At 37.9% G+C, this 17,413-nt stretch overlaps 2 protein-coding genes and 2 non-coding genes across 6 annotated transcripts in view; 1 reads left to right on the forward strand and 3 right to left on the reverse strand.

Annotated features, from left to right (window-relative positions):
- Positions 1 to 9,003, reverse strand: part of LOC131351812 (F-BAR and double SH3 domains protein 2-like) — a 96,660-nt gene extending 87,657 nt beyond the window's left edge. The window contains exons 1-2 of one of the 2 annotated variants that reach the window (XM_058387415.1): positions 8,790 to 9,003; positions 2,642 to 2,739 (exon numbers count right to left, since the gene is read on the reverse strand). In XM_058387415.1, the coding sequence (XP_058243398.1) occupies positions 2,642 to 2,739; positions 8,790 to 8,810 (119 nt within the window). In that variant the 5' untranslated portion in view covers positions 8,811 to 9,003. The remainder of the gene's footprint in view (positions 1 to 2,641; positions 2,740 to 8,789) is intronic. The other variant, XM_058387416.1, reaches the window with a different exon arrangement.
- Positions 9,004 to 9,180: 177 nt separating this feature from the next.
- Positions 9,181 to 13,479, forward strand: LOC131351814 (P2Y purinoceptor 2-like). 2 transcript variants are annotated; one of them, XM_058387418.1, is made up of 3 exons: positions 9,181 to 9,366; positions 10,445 to 10,521; positions 11,722 to 13,479. In XM_058387418.1, exon 3 carries the CDS (start codon positions 11,738 to 11,740, stop codon positions 12,716 to 12,718), a length of 981 nt encoding a protein of 326 aa, XP_058243401.1. In that variant the 5' UTR covers positions 9,181 to 9,366; positions 10,445 to 10,521; positions 11,722 to 11,737; the 3' UTR covers positions 12,719 to 13,479. The 2 variants fall into 2 exon arrangements, with proteins under 2 accessions (XP_058243401.1, XP_058243400.1); XM_058387417.1 differs by having other exon boundaries at positions 9,181 to 10,521.
- On the reverse strand, positions 9,220 to 9,292 carry trnak-cuu (transfer RNA lysine (anticodon CUU)). The gene has a single exon. It is a non-coding gene; the product is annotated as a tRNA-Lys (tRNA).
- On the reverse strand, positions 9,680 to 9,752 carry trnak-cuu (transfer RNA lysine (anticodon CUU)). Its single transcript has one exon. It is a non-coding gene; the product is annotated as a tRNA-Lys (tRNA).
- Positions 13,480 to 17,413: the final 3,934 nt, after the last annotated feature.

The raw sequence follows: 17,413 nt of genomic DNA on the forward strand, positions 1-17,413 counted from the left end.
AAGCTTCTATCACTGCGATCTATCTTCTATCATTACACAGAACACAGCTTTATGTAATACAACCCTAACAATTGCTTCAGTCTCGAGTATTCTTTTTTGGATGTTCAAGATCAATCCCAGAGAGGCACCAAATTGTAAAAGTTTAGTGGTTACTACTCCCACACACCTGATGCAACCAGATAATTAGCTCAATCAGGAACTCGTATTGCACAATGAAGAACCGGGCCGAAAAAAACGTATACTTCTGTGCGGTTCAGTCTTTTAATTGACTCTGTTAAGTTGTCTTAATATACCATTATATCACTACACTATTCATAATTCTCTATAACAGTAGTTCCAACTGAAAGGCAAATTACAGGTTCATATAAATCCTCTCGCTCTAATGGGTTTTTGCTTCTGTAGTAACTTCGGGACTTGTATAGAGAACTTTCAACATAAATCGAATAAAAAGGTTTTGCTGAGAACGAAGAAGGAGCCAACTTATCCCGTGGGATTTCCACAACGTGAAATATATCTATACATGGATTAAAAACCTATGATGTGGTTTTCATAACTAAAAATTGTTAGCACTGTCAAATTGTTGTGGAGTAAAAGGAATAAAACATGACAGGATATGGAGTTAAGTGAAAAAGTATAATTTCAGCAGCATAATGGATCAAATCACAGTGGTGTTGATTATTTGCCTAACATCACACCCCATTTCATATACATCATACATAATGCGATATTTAATGCGATATAAAACTATACGATATTTTTCAACAGTGGTGTTATCAATTCCATATTACAGATACAGCATACAAAATGCTGTTAGGAAAACCTTTCCTAGGATTTTCCGAGAATAGACAAAAAAAAAACCCCACAATTTTAATAATTGACTTAAAATTTTCTGGAAATATAAAGATTAAATAAATGCATTTAGGCAGACTTTCTCTGGTTGGTGAAATTATCTATTTTATTAGTCATAAGGTTAATAAGTAAATAAGAACTTTATCATCATTTGGTTAATTCACAATATAACCCAACAATGTCATTTTTACAAAAATCAATTAAAAAATTATTTCTGAGAATTTTCTCCTAAAAAGTCTTTCTGCTAAGAATTTGGTCTAGACATGGCATTTTAGTGGGTAAATGTCGCTAGTAAGGAGTGAAATATGAGAATTGCAGATCAGGCAGCTTTTTGGACATTCAGCTGACTCAATGAATTATCCCAACCCACCTCTTCATGTTAGTGCTATTTTTTCCCCCAGAACTTTAAGTGGGGAACAGTTAGAATGGCCCTTATGAAGGTCTCATGCTGTGGACCGCAAAGATAACGAAGCGCGCCATTAGCTGAGTGCTACACAGTAATGATGCTATATTATTAGCCATGGATAGCCGCCAGGGTTGCCAAAGCAATTTCAGAAATAATAAAACCCATTACATCACTTGCATGGCTGTAATAATGATCATATTTTTGTCATCAGGAGGTACACGGAATGGAATTTTACCGAGAAAGAATAACGTCATGGACAAACACAAGGCTTTTATACAGGAAAAGAATTAGCATTCATAAGTAAAAGTGCTTAATGCTCTCCTATTTAGTGAGATGTGTCCTGGCCCTGGGAGCTGCAGTTTGCATCATTTCTAATAAGCTAATGAGGATGGACGACTGATTAGGGATAAATAAGCCAAGTGGTGTACTGGGCATTGTATAAAATAGTTGCTGCTGGAAACATAGGTTCATGCAGTGTGTGTGTGTGAGTGTGTGTTTTTAAAAATTAAACTGGAGAATGGACGGACAACAGCCCATATTCTCAAATCTCACAGACAGGCAGACACTCACACACACACACCAGAGTTGATTTTGATTACACAGCAATTTCCTTTTGCAACCCCCTTGTGGGGGTGTCCCACAGTTAAATACATCTCTCGAACTAAATGTTTATGTCCCTGCACACACACACACACACACACACTTGTTTTGTGAGAACCTTTTACAATTTGTCCTTATGATAGCCTTCTATTGACATTAATGCTGTAAATAAATGCTTACACCTTTACCTTAAAGTCAGTAACTACCTTTTTTTTCAGTACCAGCCCTCATAATCCAAATCTGTCATATATTCCTTTCTTTGTGGATATAAAAACATGCAAACACACACACACCAAGCTGATAAGTAGAGCCGTACATTTTTCAATGACTATGTCAATCTATTTGTTCATGATTTCAATGATAACCAGAGGACATAACAGTTTCTGAGCTGTTTTATCTTCCGTTGCAAAATTATTCTGAACACACACACTTTGCTGTAGCAGACTCGCTCAGCTCACGACTAGGTCTGTCACAGGATGAGAAAAGAACAAATTGAACCCAAAGAAAGAACAAAAAAAAAACACACATGAGAAAGAACATCAGTTTCAGTTGTGACGTTCAGCTGTGGGAATGTCTGTCCTCTGAGCTAGAAGTACGAAGGAAATGCTTTCATCATGCCCCAGAGTCCTCTGATCTGGATATTCTTCCAAATAACAGCAGCCCTCGTCTCCTCCAGTTCTGCTCTTGCACGGCCTCCCAGTCAGTCCCTAGTTTCCTCTTCGATCCTTTGTTTCCGAGCGATTATGAAAGTGTGCGTTTGTGTGGAGGGGGTGTTTAAAAGCTTACCTCATGTCTTCCAGTAAGTCGCATTCGGTCTGGTGTTTATAGTGCAGTCTGGTGAGCTGCTCTGTGTGAGTGGTCTTCAGCTCCTGCGTGACTTTGACCTACATACAAACACACAATCCAGAAAGAAAAGATCTTTATTATTCAACTCACCGAAAATGTGGCGACATTAACATCCAAACACCACACACACACACACACACACACACAACCATCATAAATTTTGCTCCTCAACAATTTACTGGGAACATGACCCTTCCGGACAAAACAAAGAGAAATAACATGACCCACCGATAATAAACACAGTGTGTATGACATGTGACATGTGACTAGACCTTGATGTTTTGCCCTTAGAGGTCAACTTACTTCACTTCAATGTCTGTTTTACAGGCATAACTTTTTTCACAATACTAGAAAACCCACAACACATGACACAAACAACAAAGCACCAAACATCTATCCATTGTCTATACCTTCTTTATTCCTAATTATGGTCACGGGGATCTGCTGGAGCCTACCCCAGCACACACTGGGCGAAAGGCAGGGGTACACCCTGGACAGGTCAAAGCACCAAACAACCAAACTATAATGTTTAGGACACACACAGGACTAAAGGTCACTTGGGGTGAAGCCACTAGAAGAATATAACAGACGAACTGTGTGCTACATAAAGATCAGTGGAGTAATCCCCATTGTATCTACAGTTGCACATTTTTCTCTCAAATGACTTGTGGTACCCTACAACAACCTTCTTTATCTGAATGTAATTTACCTACAGTCAAGTTCTACAGTCAAACTGTCAAAATGACCCATATTACATTAACACCAATGTGATTGCTTTAAGTTCTCCAATGAACAATCCTTTTTTAAAATTCTATAAAAAGGGTGTTTGAGGCCAAACTGAGAGCGTCTTTAAACCTAAAACAAAAAGCACCAATCTGATGCCAAGTTACCGTATAGGCCCTAAAATGTTGGATCAATATTGAATTAGATTAGACCCATTTTTAACATATGCTCTAAAAGCATTTAGTAACACAACAGAAGACCTTGCATTTGTTTAGCGAGTGCAATCTGCCTTCTACTATGCATCATAACAGAAGTGTACAGAGAGTCATAGGGGTGGGAGTTATGTTAATATCTTATTATGATCCCTAAAGACATTTCTCTGAGAACACATTATGTGTATTGCAGGAGCTGGAAAGCTGTTGTAGGGAATTTCAGCATTGCTAGGCTGAACCTTGATTTTCTAGAAGAGTTCTACAAACAAGAAATTTTAGACTGACATTTCAGACAAAATATAGCCAAACATTTTGCTAATTTTTGAATATGACAATGAAAAGAGTTCCCAAAGAAGCTACAGATTGGCTGGATTAAGCATTGCCACATCATTGTAGAGCCTGACAGACAGTACATCCTTTAGTAAGTGCAGTAACGGTTTCAATGTAAAGATCTACTGCTAGAATTGGAATTTTTCTGTAGCGAGACTATCAGAGTTATACAAACTGTGAAACGCACCAGTGTTCCTGTGTTAAATATCAGCATGTCTATAGTGTTCTAGAATATTCTAGTTTATGACATAGCAGATGTACTCAGACTTTTGCCCACAAACCACACTACTTTCTTGGAGAACCAGCAACATTCTCGACCCCCTCAACATGGCCCCAACCAAAAGCTACTCAATCTAATCAACCTACAGTGTATACATACATATGTACACGTATGTGCAAGTAAAAAAGGCCAAGTCATCCCTTCTACACAGAGGTTTTATTACCCATTATAAACTGGCTACTAAAATAAAACAGAACCACAAAAATACAGTCTCATAACACAACAGAAAATTAGAACCCAACGAGGAATAATGCATAGTGAATAGCTTTAATGACTTTCTAATTATCATCACCATTAAAATTAATTGTGAAGTGTTAGATCGGACATCTCCTTGAAGGCATATTAAATCTGGTCTTTTTTTCCCCTGAGCATCTTAAGTGAAAGATTTTCAGTGCTGCTGTAGCTCTACATTTATCTAATGTTAGATAAGTGGAACATACAGTACATTGATAGACTTTATTAATGTACTCAAAACATTCACCATTTCCATTTATCTTACAGAAAGTAAGAACATTGAATTTCTTAGGCAGAGAAATCAGTGGAGACAAAAACAACAGAAATATTGCTGAAGTGAAATGGGGCCGAAAGGGGCGGGGCTTTCAATAATTTATCATTTGTACTGATGACATTTTTTATTATGAAATAATTCTGGAAATATATGTATTTTGGGGTGATTTATAGTTTAGTTTATACTTACGTACATTTATAAAAATGTTATAAAATGACAGTGATAGCTCACATAAAAGCACATCCACAAAGTTATCAATTCCTCTTACACCACAGAAATTTGCCAACAAGTACAAACTATAAAAGACAAAAACACATTTATATCTACACCGATCATGTATAACATTATGAGCACTGAGAGGTGAAGTGAATAAGACTGATTATCTCCTCATCATGGCACCTGTTAGTGGGTGGGATATATTAGGCAGCAAGTGAACATTTTGTCCTCAAAGTCGATGTGTTAGAAGCAGGAAAAACTTTGACAAGGGCCAAATTGTGATGGCTAGATGACTGGATCAGAGCATCTCCAAAACTGTAGCTCTTGTGGGGTCCACAGTGGTCAGTATCTATCAAAAGTGGTCCAAGGAAGGAACAGTGGTGAACCGGTGACACGGTCATGGGTGGCCAAGGCTTATTGATGCACGTGGGGAGTGAAGGCTGGCCCGTGTGATCCGATCCAACAGACGAGCTACTGTTCAAATTGCTAAAGAAGTTAATGCTGGTTCTGATAGAAAGGTGTCAAAAACAAGCACATAATACTATTTTAATTAAACAGCTGGTACTCCTGTTCGAGTTACTGTTATATTCAAATATTAATCAACATAATTCTGACCAATCAGAATCAAGATTCCTGTAGTATCCGCCAGATACCATCCGTTGAATTTAGCCAAATTCCGCTATCACATCAGTCCTGCAGATATGATGAAGCAAATGCCATGGAAGTTGTAGGGAGCCCAGTCAGTGTGCAGTGGATCGGTATTGGATATCATCTAATACTTAAATATGATATCAGTATCTAATCAAACCTGGAGACTCGATGCATCCCTAAAAACAATAATGGTTTTAATGGTGGTTGTCCCATTTCCTCCATTTTATAATTACACTCCTACTTGCGAACATACGTCTGCCATTAGAAAAGGCTACATGTCTAGTCATATATCTAGCATATGTCTTGGGCAGTAATTGCGCTATAATATAAAACCTCAAAATTATCATTAGAAATTTCATATTTAACCACCCAACTGTCAAACCAGTCACATCAGATTTCTTTAGCCATCAACTGCTATGATGAGAAACAGAGCTAGCAAATTGTGTATGTTTTCCGGATTCAGTGTGAAAGTTACTAACCAGCTAGCTACTTTAAGATAGGGATATCGAGGTGACATACTGGAGGTTTACTACAGGTGGAGAAAAAAAACGTGGATCTTTTTGTTAGTCATTTCCATTTATGACTAGCATTTCATTGTAATAACTTTCAGTGGAATTGTCATAAAGGTATTTTTTAATAGGGCAACATTAGGCAATGGTAGATGGTGCCTTAACTAGTAATGTGCCATGACTGTGCTTACTTTATATAATTGTACAGCTCATGCCGTGATTTCCTCATGTCCAGGACATTACCTCATGGCTACACCACTGAGAGCCTTGATCTAAAGAATCGATGGCACAGAACATTGTGCTAAATCAGCGAGTCCTGTCTGTCTGTCCAAATATGTCCTGTCTTTCTGTCTTCCTGAGGTACGGAGGCAGTGACTAATCTAACCTTACATCACAGGAAAAAAAACACACCCCAAGCATTAAATCTACACTTTCAAGCACAATGCACTTGTAGGCACAATCGAATGAACACATCTAATATAAGCAGTACACAATAATGGTGACTCAAATGTACCCCAGGAGTGGGTGCTGACTCCATCATCATTACAAATTAGATTAAAGGGTGTCAGAGACATGCGAAAGGTGGAGCCTTTCAGTATGCAGGAAGACTTTACTGTGAAGACACTGTGCTTGTGTTCAGTATGTTCATCAATTCCATCTGCTGCAGGTTGAACATTTTGTCTACGGCTCCCTTGTAAATGAACCGTTTAATCTCATTGGGTCACACGTGGATAAACAAAGGATAAATGGTACTAATAAGTAAAATTTGCCGACGATCTGGTTCTCCCTGGGAACAGTGAATTTCCAACACAGAGCAGAATTATTCAGTAATGATCGGCAAAACCTGTAAACAAAATGCCCTGCCTTCTTTCATGGTTAAATCTGTGAACACAATTGTTACAACACAAGAAGTGTTTGATGATTACGCATCACGCTTAAGCGAGCTCAGCAACACCTGAAGTATCGTGTACAACACCTGTCAACAAGATAAAGAGAGGGATGTACAAGGCCCGGCTGTGTGATGTGGATGTCCTAGGACACCCAGTGGGACTGCACCGATGGGCCTGGGCAAGCCAGCAAATATCTTGGGACGAACTGTTAATTACAGAGTCAACGCTTTGCTCGGTAGGAAAGGATTTAGCTTAATTGGTTCAGAAACTATTCCCTAAAGGTTAGTCCAGGTGATTGTAGGGGAAACAAAAAAAAAAAAAAAAAAAGCTTGAGAACATTCTTAGATGGCTAGTAGGGACAATGTTACAAGCCATGATTCGAGAACCAAAAATGCAATAAACAATACAGCTATAACTGGAATCAGAAAGCTGCTGAACTTGGGGAACTTGAGGAGCAGCTGAACTCCTGTGATAGAGTCTCAATCTGCAAGGCTTCCTAAGCACAAGAGTCATCTAAGGTCCCCTGTTATACACAACGAGCATCCAGTCCTAAACGAGAGTCTCATCAAAGTTTGAAATAATGTTTTTGACGAAAATAAAATAGGATGGTAATATTGTAAATTTTGACAAAGGATTATGCGATCTTCACGATAAAAATGGTAATATAATACGTCTACGGCATACAGGAGCCGGTCAGGAGGGAAAGCTGTGTTAACGGCATGCCACAAAGGACAAGACTGCATCTCTGACATGATTTTACCTAATTACCACATCTCAAAATGTCTCGTCTCAGAGCAGTAAGCTTCTGAAATAAACCAATCCTGATTTACACGTGTATAAGAAATAACAGTAACACCAGCCACCTATGAACCTCAGACTATACCGTGACCGTATAATGAAATGAAAGGAAGCTTTGTCTCGTTCACATGTGCCCATCCTCCTTATATTGCTCAAATCTGACTGTCTACCTTTCGTTTCACTATAAACCAAAACCTTCCCTGTTTCCTGTGTGTGTGCTAGGAGACTGAACACTGACATAAGATCAGACATAACCTTGTCAAGCTGATGCTCAGCAGCTACAGGATTTTAATTCAAGGTGTCTTTGGTTGCTGGAAAACACTGATGCAAAACCCAGCATGTGGCTTCATTTCTGAAGATGCAGCAACCTGGAATATGTCTGAAATCGAACACCATCGCTATGGAAAATATTCAGCTGAAAATTGTTCTTGTTAAGAGATACCCAGCCTACCAGAACCTACACCAGGCAGTCTGGAACCATAAAAACCCTCACAGCCCTTTAAACGTTTCCTACAGATGCACAGGCATGGTGAAACCCAGTACAGCACATCTGATCGAGCTGCAATATTGCAACACAGCCACAGGTCCAAAAAGCAGAAATTGCACAGTACTGACCAAAACAACACAACATCTGCAACACTGTCACATCCTAGACTAAAGGGTGAACCATAAATACTGTCACGGACTCTCAAGATCAGCCCTTCAACAGGAAATGCCTTCATAAGACTAACAAGATGCTTTTCCAGTAACACAAATCCCATCAGTGGAGTGCCATCGATGCACCATCGGAATTATCATCAACTAAAGTCAGAAATGTGCACGTAATGTGCAAAAATACCAAGCGCGCGCCAACAAAACACCCGAACCAAATAAACACGCCAGCAATCAAACAAACAAACAAACAAACAAGCCAACCAACCAACAGCAGCTCTTCACTTCATCCTAACGTGGAGAGAAGGGCACTTTCTTACCTTTCTCGGCGGAGGCTGCATGGCTCAACATGGACATGAAGAAAGCGCAAGTCCAAAATAGTGAAGTCCAAAGAGAGAAAGGAAAATAAATGAAATCCACCACAGAGAGAGAGAGAGAGAGAAGAAAAAAAAATCGTGGAAAAGCTGGGAAATCAGATCGGAGATCAGATCAACGCTCGTGCAGCCATGAAAGAACAGATCAGCTCCACTCTTCACAAGTGAGAGAGAATAGAGGAGAAGAACGGTATGGAGGAAAATGCTGCAGGCTTTCCGCTAAAATACGGAGACACAAGAGCGACACACACAGGAAGCCCTGAGCTCATTGAGTGGTGCAGGAGGAGACAGGAGGCTGGCCACAGCGACCCCTGGTGGACATCTGCATCAACGCACCATGCCAAATGCAATACAGTACGCGGGAGTGAAAAGCTATCGCCCAACGTGGGGCTCGAACCCACGACCCTGAGATTAAGAGTCTCATGCTCTACCGACTGAGCTAGCCGGGCCTGAGTTTGTACCCTCCGAACAGTGACTCCCAGAGGCCATCTGCAGTTATTTCTTCTTCTTATGCCCTTTATAGGTAACGTGCACGTTTTTCACTTTTAATACATTTTTTTTATACAACTTTTTATTCAACCTACAATATTTGCATGTTTTTTTTTCAGATAATCAATTTTACAAGAGTCAGGGGCAGAATTAATTTTCTCTCAACTTTGTGCAAACCCAGGAAGCCTGTAGCCACTTATCTAAATAAGTGTATACACAGCAATATATACAGTTGAATGTACATACAGCAGAATGGCCTTATGCGGTTACTCTTGCCAGTAACCGCATAAGTCAGCCGCATTAATATAGCATTTATAATTATTTTGTTCATGAAAAACATCAACCTCCGCCCAACGTGGGGCTCGAACCCACGACCCTGAGATTAAGAGTCTCATGCTCTACCGACTGAGCTAGCCGGGCAGCTATAACGTTTAAGGACCGCTGCACAGTTATATACAATCAACGATTTTGCAACAATCAAGATTTAGAAAACTTAGAAATATCTTGTGCTTTCAGATTCCAAGAACTTGAAAACAAATAATTAATCAGGTCTTTAAACAGTTATTACAAAATATTAAAGGCCTAAAATAATTAATATTATATTACCTAAACTCAGGGCAATGAACAAATTATTAATTGCTGTTATGTTTGACACTGGTTCAAAATGAAAAAAGCAGCACAGGTTTAACTGTTTAAACCCTTTTTGCATGAACAAGAAATTATACCATACCTGACAATTACATACACCAGGGGATATACTTTATTGTTGCTGTTAGTTTACATCCAAAATAGTCAATTTGTGTGTGTGTGTGTGAGATGTCCTCACAGCATTTGGCTTTTCTCCACAAAAACATCATTTTGTGTGTGTGTGTGTATGTGTGAATTGATAGGAAGGTCATTTGTATTTCCAGAGAAGCTTCCATTTCTCCTTCCACTGATGCCTGCATAAGCGTCTGTCATAAAAGCATGCATTTTGCCATTTTTCACAAAACAGTAAGAGATTCAGTCACTTTCTTGCCATGAGAGAGAGAGAGAGAGAGAGAGAGAGATGTTATCAGTAGGATTCATGCAATGACTTGCCCAGTGAGTTGACACGCCTTCACATGTGAAAGGTTCAACCTGAGGAATTGGGAGAAAGAGAGAAAGAAAACACACTAGGATCATTTCTTCTGGATTATTCATTACACTTGTGAGTACTCTTTCTCATATATGCTTTTTTACAAGTATTACAACTCTACCCACTTTTGATTCATTTTTTTAAAAATAAAACGAAGAAAAACTAATAATGTAAAAACTAAACTGTTTATTACCATAGAACAATTTTGTACAAGGAGTCCTTGCTTTCTAGGTATGTGTCTTGTAAATTGCATATATGTTTACATTTGATATGATAGATAGATAGATAGATAGATAGATAGATAGATAGATAGATAGATAGATAGATAGATAGATAGAGAATGGATGTTCATAGAATGGATATTTTATAGACTAGGCATGCTATAATAATAATTGCCAGAGCGTTTTACTGTAGTTTTTTTATATTATTTTGACAATTTGAAAAGAGTCACTGTGTGTTAAACTTTACCTGACATTTGCATTATAACACGGACATGCAATGCTCATTAAAATTTGCCCCATATAACTAAGATACCTTAAAAGGCCCTGTCCTAACAGTGCCTTTTGATTGGGAAAGGTGTCTTACACACATAATAGATGTTTACTTTGATATCCTCCTCCCAAATGAAAAACAAAGATAATAAAGATCTTGATGACAACATTGTGTACACTGACTAATAATCATTTAAATGTATTAAAGGAATATATGTATCTGTATTTTATGTGCAAGTACATGGAGGTGTGTGTTGCCTGTGTGCCTATGTGCTCAGACTTCTTTAAATCTCATTACACACTTTTAACCAGAATTCAGGCTCCGTAAAGCATCATGATCACAAAAAAAAACATCTAATCAGGCCCAAGAGTTCCAACCGTGCAGGAATTGGTCACCATCTCCCAAAGAATGACCATTACCTTTAAAAATTAGTGAATTTTATCTGTTTAAAAGTATTTAGAGTATTCAGAGAGTATTCAGAGTGTTTGAGAGAAACGTAACGAGTAGTTTCATTGGATATTAATGGAAAGTGGAGCTGTGTGTTTTTATCCTAAATACTATGTTTTTGGATTAAAGCACCTGCAAAATATACAAATCTATGTTTTTGGAAAATGATCATATATCTCTTTTGTCAAAGTCTCTGGTTTATGAATGTTTTATGGCATTAATTTTATTATATTGTTATATGTATTGCCTAACACACTGAAATGAATCAATATTTGCTCAAACCCAAAGCTTGTTACCTTGTAAATTCTATAAATATTTTTATTATTTTGTCAGACTTCCATGAAGCAAGATGGCTGCCTTAAACATTTCCAGCTTCATCAACAACACTTCTCAATACCAATGCAAGTTCAATGAGGACTTCAAGTACATCTTACTTCCTGTCAGCTATGGATTGGTGTTTATAGTTGGCTTGGTGCTCAATGTCATTGCGCTGTATTGCATTTTGTTCCGGGTCAAACAATGGAGTCCGAACACTATCTATATGATCAACCTGACTGTGTGTGACACACTCTACATCCTCACATTACCGTTCCTGATCTACTACTATGCTGACAAAAATGACTGGCCTTTCACTGAAGGTTTCTGCAAACTTATACGCTTTCTTTTCTATACCAATCTGTATGGTAGCATCCTTTTTCTCAGCTGCATCAGCATCCACCGCTTCCTTGGAATTTGCCACCCGGTCCGATCGATGCAGTGGGTTAACGCCCGCCGTGCCCGTTCGGTCTCGATCCTCGTTTGGGTAATTGTTCTTATCTTCCAGGCACCAATGCTCTACTTTTCCCGAACCACCAATCAAGTCTGCCATGATACCACATCCCAAGACCTGTTTCATTACTTTGTGGGCTACAGCTCAGCCATTTCAGTCATTTTGTTTGTGATACCCTTTGCAACAGTGTTAGTCTGCAATGGGATGATGGTGCGAAAACTTCTAGAGCCCACCACTATTGGAGGTGCCACGTCTCGGCGTTCCAAGCAAAAGTCAGTGAAGATGATCGTCATAGTGCTGTTGGTCTTCATACTCTGCTTTCTGCCTTTCCACCTCACACGGAGTCTGTATTACAGTTTCCGATACTTCAAAGTGAACTGTACACTGTTGGAAGGTTCTAACATAGCTTACAAGGTCACAAGGCCACTAGCCAGTGCAAACAGCTGTATCGACCCCATCCTCTACTTCATGGCAGGACAGGGTTTTCGACAAAGCGTAAGCAAGAAATACAAGCAATCTCAGAGACAGGGGGACAGCAAATGCCTCTCAACCCCTTTATGAACGAATTATTCGGAATCTAAAGGACAAACATGTGCAATGGATTAAAGAAAGTTATAGATTGCATAGAAATGCTTTCATGACTGCAGGCTAAATGGATGCATCCTTGGTTGAACTTGGGTGTCTCCAAACTGTCAATAACATTATAAAGTATTAGGCGTAGGCACAATTAAACATCAAAAACAGGCTTTTAAATATCAGGTCACAAATGAGGATAGGATAGAAACACTTACCAAAATAAACTAATCTGTAGCTCTGTACAACACATGGAGACAAGATACAATGAAATGAGAACAATTTAAATTTATTTCCAATATTCTCTGGTTTAGATTTTTCTTATTAAAATAAGAAGAAGTAATATTTTGGATATTATTTAAAAGCTAAATCCATATGAGAGTACTAAACATCTCTAGAGAAGCCACAAAGCACTTTTTGTAATTTCAACAAAAGTCTGTTGTTGAGAGCCACTGTGTTTATGCTCATGAGTTCTATTCTCGGACTGTATATTTTCACATTCATAAAATGCTTTGGATAAATGCAATCTTAAATATGTAAATAATGAAATGTATTAAAATGCTTAAACAGCAAGCTTGGGATATGTTGAGCTTGTCTGCAGATAAGACTGGAAACAAACAGGTGAAAGAAGTTTATTTTGTTATTAAGGGTGTAGGGAGTATGGAAGTGTTTCAGGGATATGGACAAATCCTTTGGATCACTATTACTAAATGGATTACCAGGATTTAAAAAAAAAAAAAAAAGTTTTTCACACACAAAAATCAGCAAAAGCTGACTGAATCGGGAAATCTGATTAAGACGACTGCAAACATTGTTACTGTTCATTTCATTTTTCTGCTACTGATCATCACCTGAAAAAAATACTGATGTTACACAAAACGAAGACCACAGTTGCTGTATGCATAGCAGTAAAGGTTTTACTTCTAGAACGTTGTTTAAAATGAGTTCTCTGTCTTTGGAATTGTTCCTATTAAAATAAATACAATGAGTTTGTGATCTAACCAAAAGTCTAAATGTTTGTATATGGAAATCATCTCAGTGAAGACCAGGTTTATTTTAATATCAGGTTTTATTATTTTTTTTAAATATTAGAAAACCAGACAGATGGGTTCAAGCTGACACGGAGGATATGCTAATGCAAAGAAGTCTTTACATCAATCTTACAATAGGATTTCTAGTCATTTCTTTGGGGAGTGCATTTCAAAAGAAAATCAGGATTTTGTTCACTTCCAAAGAAATTGGTTCATGTGCTTTGTGAAATACTATTAACTGTATGTAACTTTAAAGGAATCTCTTCTCTCTTCTATCTGTAGTATAACATTAGCACTGCAGTTTGCTGAGACTACAGCCACACCAAGCTACTGAATTAACTCATGGCAATTTTTTTTTGTACAAGATTACCTTTAAAATATTTGATAAGTGGCTTCGTTATCACAGTGAGGCATTAAAATATCTGAAAGACATTGTAGCAAAAATATATTCAGCTACATATCATAATGTTTACTTGCTAGAAAGTGATACCGCAGTTAATACAGCATAGCTAGATAACATTCATTTCATTTCACAAACATAAAACATTTCAAGAAGGTTAAACTTTAGAAATGAAAGTTCACTTGCTACCTTAAAAACAACTTGCAGATAAGCTTTATTTCAACTCAGTCAATCCAGTAGTCAAGATAATGGATTACTTAAAGTTTATTCTCCTCATGATAATTAGTGTAGGAATAAGAAAAGAAATGAGCTCTTATAACTTAATTAAGCTATCTAAGTTGTGCAGTGTGTGAACTTGCAAATTAAATTGACCAGCTAATATTGTCCTGTTATTGTCACAAAGTAGACACTTGAAGGTAGGACGCAAATGCAGTTTGTGCATTACTAAGAGTCAAAATTAGCAAGTGTCAAAAAATTAGAAAACAGTTAAAAAAAATTAGGAAAAGAAAGTGAAACAAGACTTGTGGAACAATCCAACAGATGTCAGACAAAGAGCAGGTCGAAACAGGCATAGGCCAATCAGGAGAAGCAAAATTGAAAAAAGGGTCGAGAACAGAGAACACACAAAATCTGATAACCAGGTAGCTAAGCTACAGAAAAAGACAGACTTGGTAAACATCTCAAGGCTGAGAGAACTGAATGCAGTGCAGAGGTACTTAGAAACAGTGTTAACCAACCATAATTAAACATACGTGAAAACAATCAGAAAGATAGTGACTGTGAGCATGGGAATGTTTGTGGTTTGCATTCTTGTAGTGTGCCATGATATGATAGATGCATTGTGCAACATCTGTATGACTTTTCTTTATTGTTGCCTTTACCTATCTGTTTCACCTGGCTGCTTCATGCCCATTCCTTAGATACACTGCATATTCATCTCTGTTTGTTTGTGTTGCTTTTATTTACAGAATAGATAGAGATGAGGCAAATGCACATCAATAGCCCAAGACTAAATGGTTTCATGACCTTTTATCCATTAGTGTTTGACCATATGGACAAAAGTTTCACAATGGAAGACTGAATTTATTTTGGTTTTGGAATGTTTTGATGGTGATGGTAAAACATGTTCATTTTTCACTCACACTTAGGGACACACAGAATCAATGCAGAAAAAGCTTTTATGGATGCTCCATAGCATTAAATTTGACTCTAAATTGATTAAATATATGCCATGTTGTGGTCACACCTTTCAAAATTTTTAACAAGGAAACAAGCCACACCTAATAAATAAAAGCCAAGATCAACAGATTAAATAGGTGGAATCAGGTGTGACTCCTTCCATGGAATGAAAACCTTAACTGACACCAGCCCTTTGTAGATAGGATAGGACACCCCTAAGCTAGCCTATATAAATGTAAGATTAAGTATTTCATTCAACAGAAGAAGACAACAACGTAACAACTCCAAAACCTTGTATTTGACTTCTCATTGTTTGCAGTTCCACAGAAACTCTATAAAGAAAACTTATTAATTTTTGTAATATTGCCAGCCTAAATTTTAATCTTGGGATCTGTAATGACAAGAATCATGTCTATGTCTATAGCATATCTACTGTTTAGTGGGAGGTACTAGACATCATTCAGTATTGTTGCTCCAAATCTCTTGAATGTTCACATTCAGAGCTGAAACTGCATTAGTCTGTCTTTGGCATGCCATATTGGCACAAAGGACTGGGTTAAGAGTTGTTTTTTTTTACGCACACTAGTCTATTTCACTTTAGGACTAGTTCCTTGTACTTGTCTTTATTGCTTATAGTTTGTAGTTTTTACAGTTTTACAGTTTTTGTTGTTGTTGTAGTAGTATTAGTAACAATAACCACCATACCCTGGACAGATTTGCAGTGAATCCAGAGCCTGTAGTAAGAACACAAGGCATGAGGTTTGGAATACAGCCTGGATGCACACACACACACACACACAAACTGAGAGACCATGTACATATACTCCACACAGACAGCCCTCTAGCCCTCTAAACTTAGGATTGAACCCAGGACCCTAAAGCTGTCACATGATGACACTACCTGCAATACCACCATGCTACTGTTTTCCTCACAGAGCTGGTGGAGTGGGATGTATGTAGAAATTATTAGATTGAGTGTGGGGTGTAGGCCTGGGGGTGTGAAATCTACAACAGGTCACATTCACTTCATCAGCATCTGATGACTGCCCCTACAGTGGGGGAAGTCCTACAGTGTCCTGTAACTGGTGAGGTCTTTCAGGCCTTTCCACATTGTTGCTATCTCATTAGCCAACAACTATATTCTCCACTTTTATAGTAGCTCCTTTGAGCAAGTCTTATTTCTTTGTCAAGGTGTTTTTTCTCTCCACTTCTGTAGGCTTCATCCTTGTCTTGACAATGGTGTTGTATTTTATTCTATTTTATTTACTGCTTGTGGTATGGTAGCAACCCAGGGGCCAGAGAACAACATTATTTATAGAACAACACCCAAACATGATATGAAACTCTAGAGAAGTTTACAGTAAATGTGAATCATTGACCATTATGACATCTTGGAGAGAGACACAATGATACTCATGTCTGACTCAAGCAAATGATAGTCCAGTAAAAATCATGTAGCCAGGTAGTGGTGGAAGGTTTACATGAGGAACTGATATAAAGCAGGTCAGAGAGTAAAATTAATTTTCTATTATAATAGTGAATTACAAAGGCAAGTAAGATATTTGTCTTAATATCTAACTTGTTGCAAAGCATGGACATGGGATCCTACCACTTTACATCTGATTTGTTAGCTTCATTTTCATAATTTCTAGTGGTGGGAAGAGTACAAAGTAATGACTCACTAGAGCTTATCAGAGTGATACTCAATATCTGAGGAATGCATTTTTGAACATTTATGCCAAGTATTTGACTGTGCAAAATCCCAGTAAGGTTTCAAGTTATCTAGACTTTTAAACAACCTTAACTAATCTTTTAATAGACAGCTTTCATCATGTAAGACATCAGATGACTTGGCTAACTGCTCTCAAGCACTGGTATATTTCATGCTTCAGCAAGTTGGATGTTCAGCTGTGAAATGCTGACATATCCACAGGTTTTGCTTCACACAATTTAAAGATCATTTGTATGCTGTTTTCTATAAAGTGTTTAAAATATTGTCTTCCTGATAAATTAGGCCAGGGATACAACACAGTCTCAGACATTGCTACATTGCTGCTTTATTTCTGGGTTTGC

Source organism: Hemibagrus wyckioides, linkage group LG04 (genome assembly GCF_019097595.1).
Source record: "Hemibagrus wyckioides isolate EC202008001 linkage group LG04, SWU_Hwy_1.0, whole genome shotgun sequence".
Classification (NCBI taxonomy): Eukaryota; Metazoa; Chordata; class Actinopteri; order Siluriformes; family Bagridae; genus Hemibagrus; species Hemibagrus wyckioides.

What these genes read in the sequence shown, in the direction of transcription:
- LOC131351814 (XM_058387417.1), top strand. Translation starts at nt 11,738, where the DNA reads ATGGCTGCCTTAAACATTTCCAGCTTCATCAACAACACTTCTCAATAC.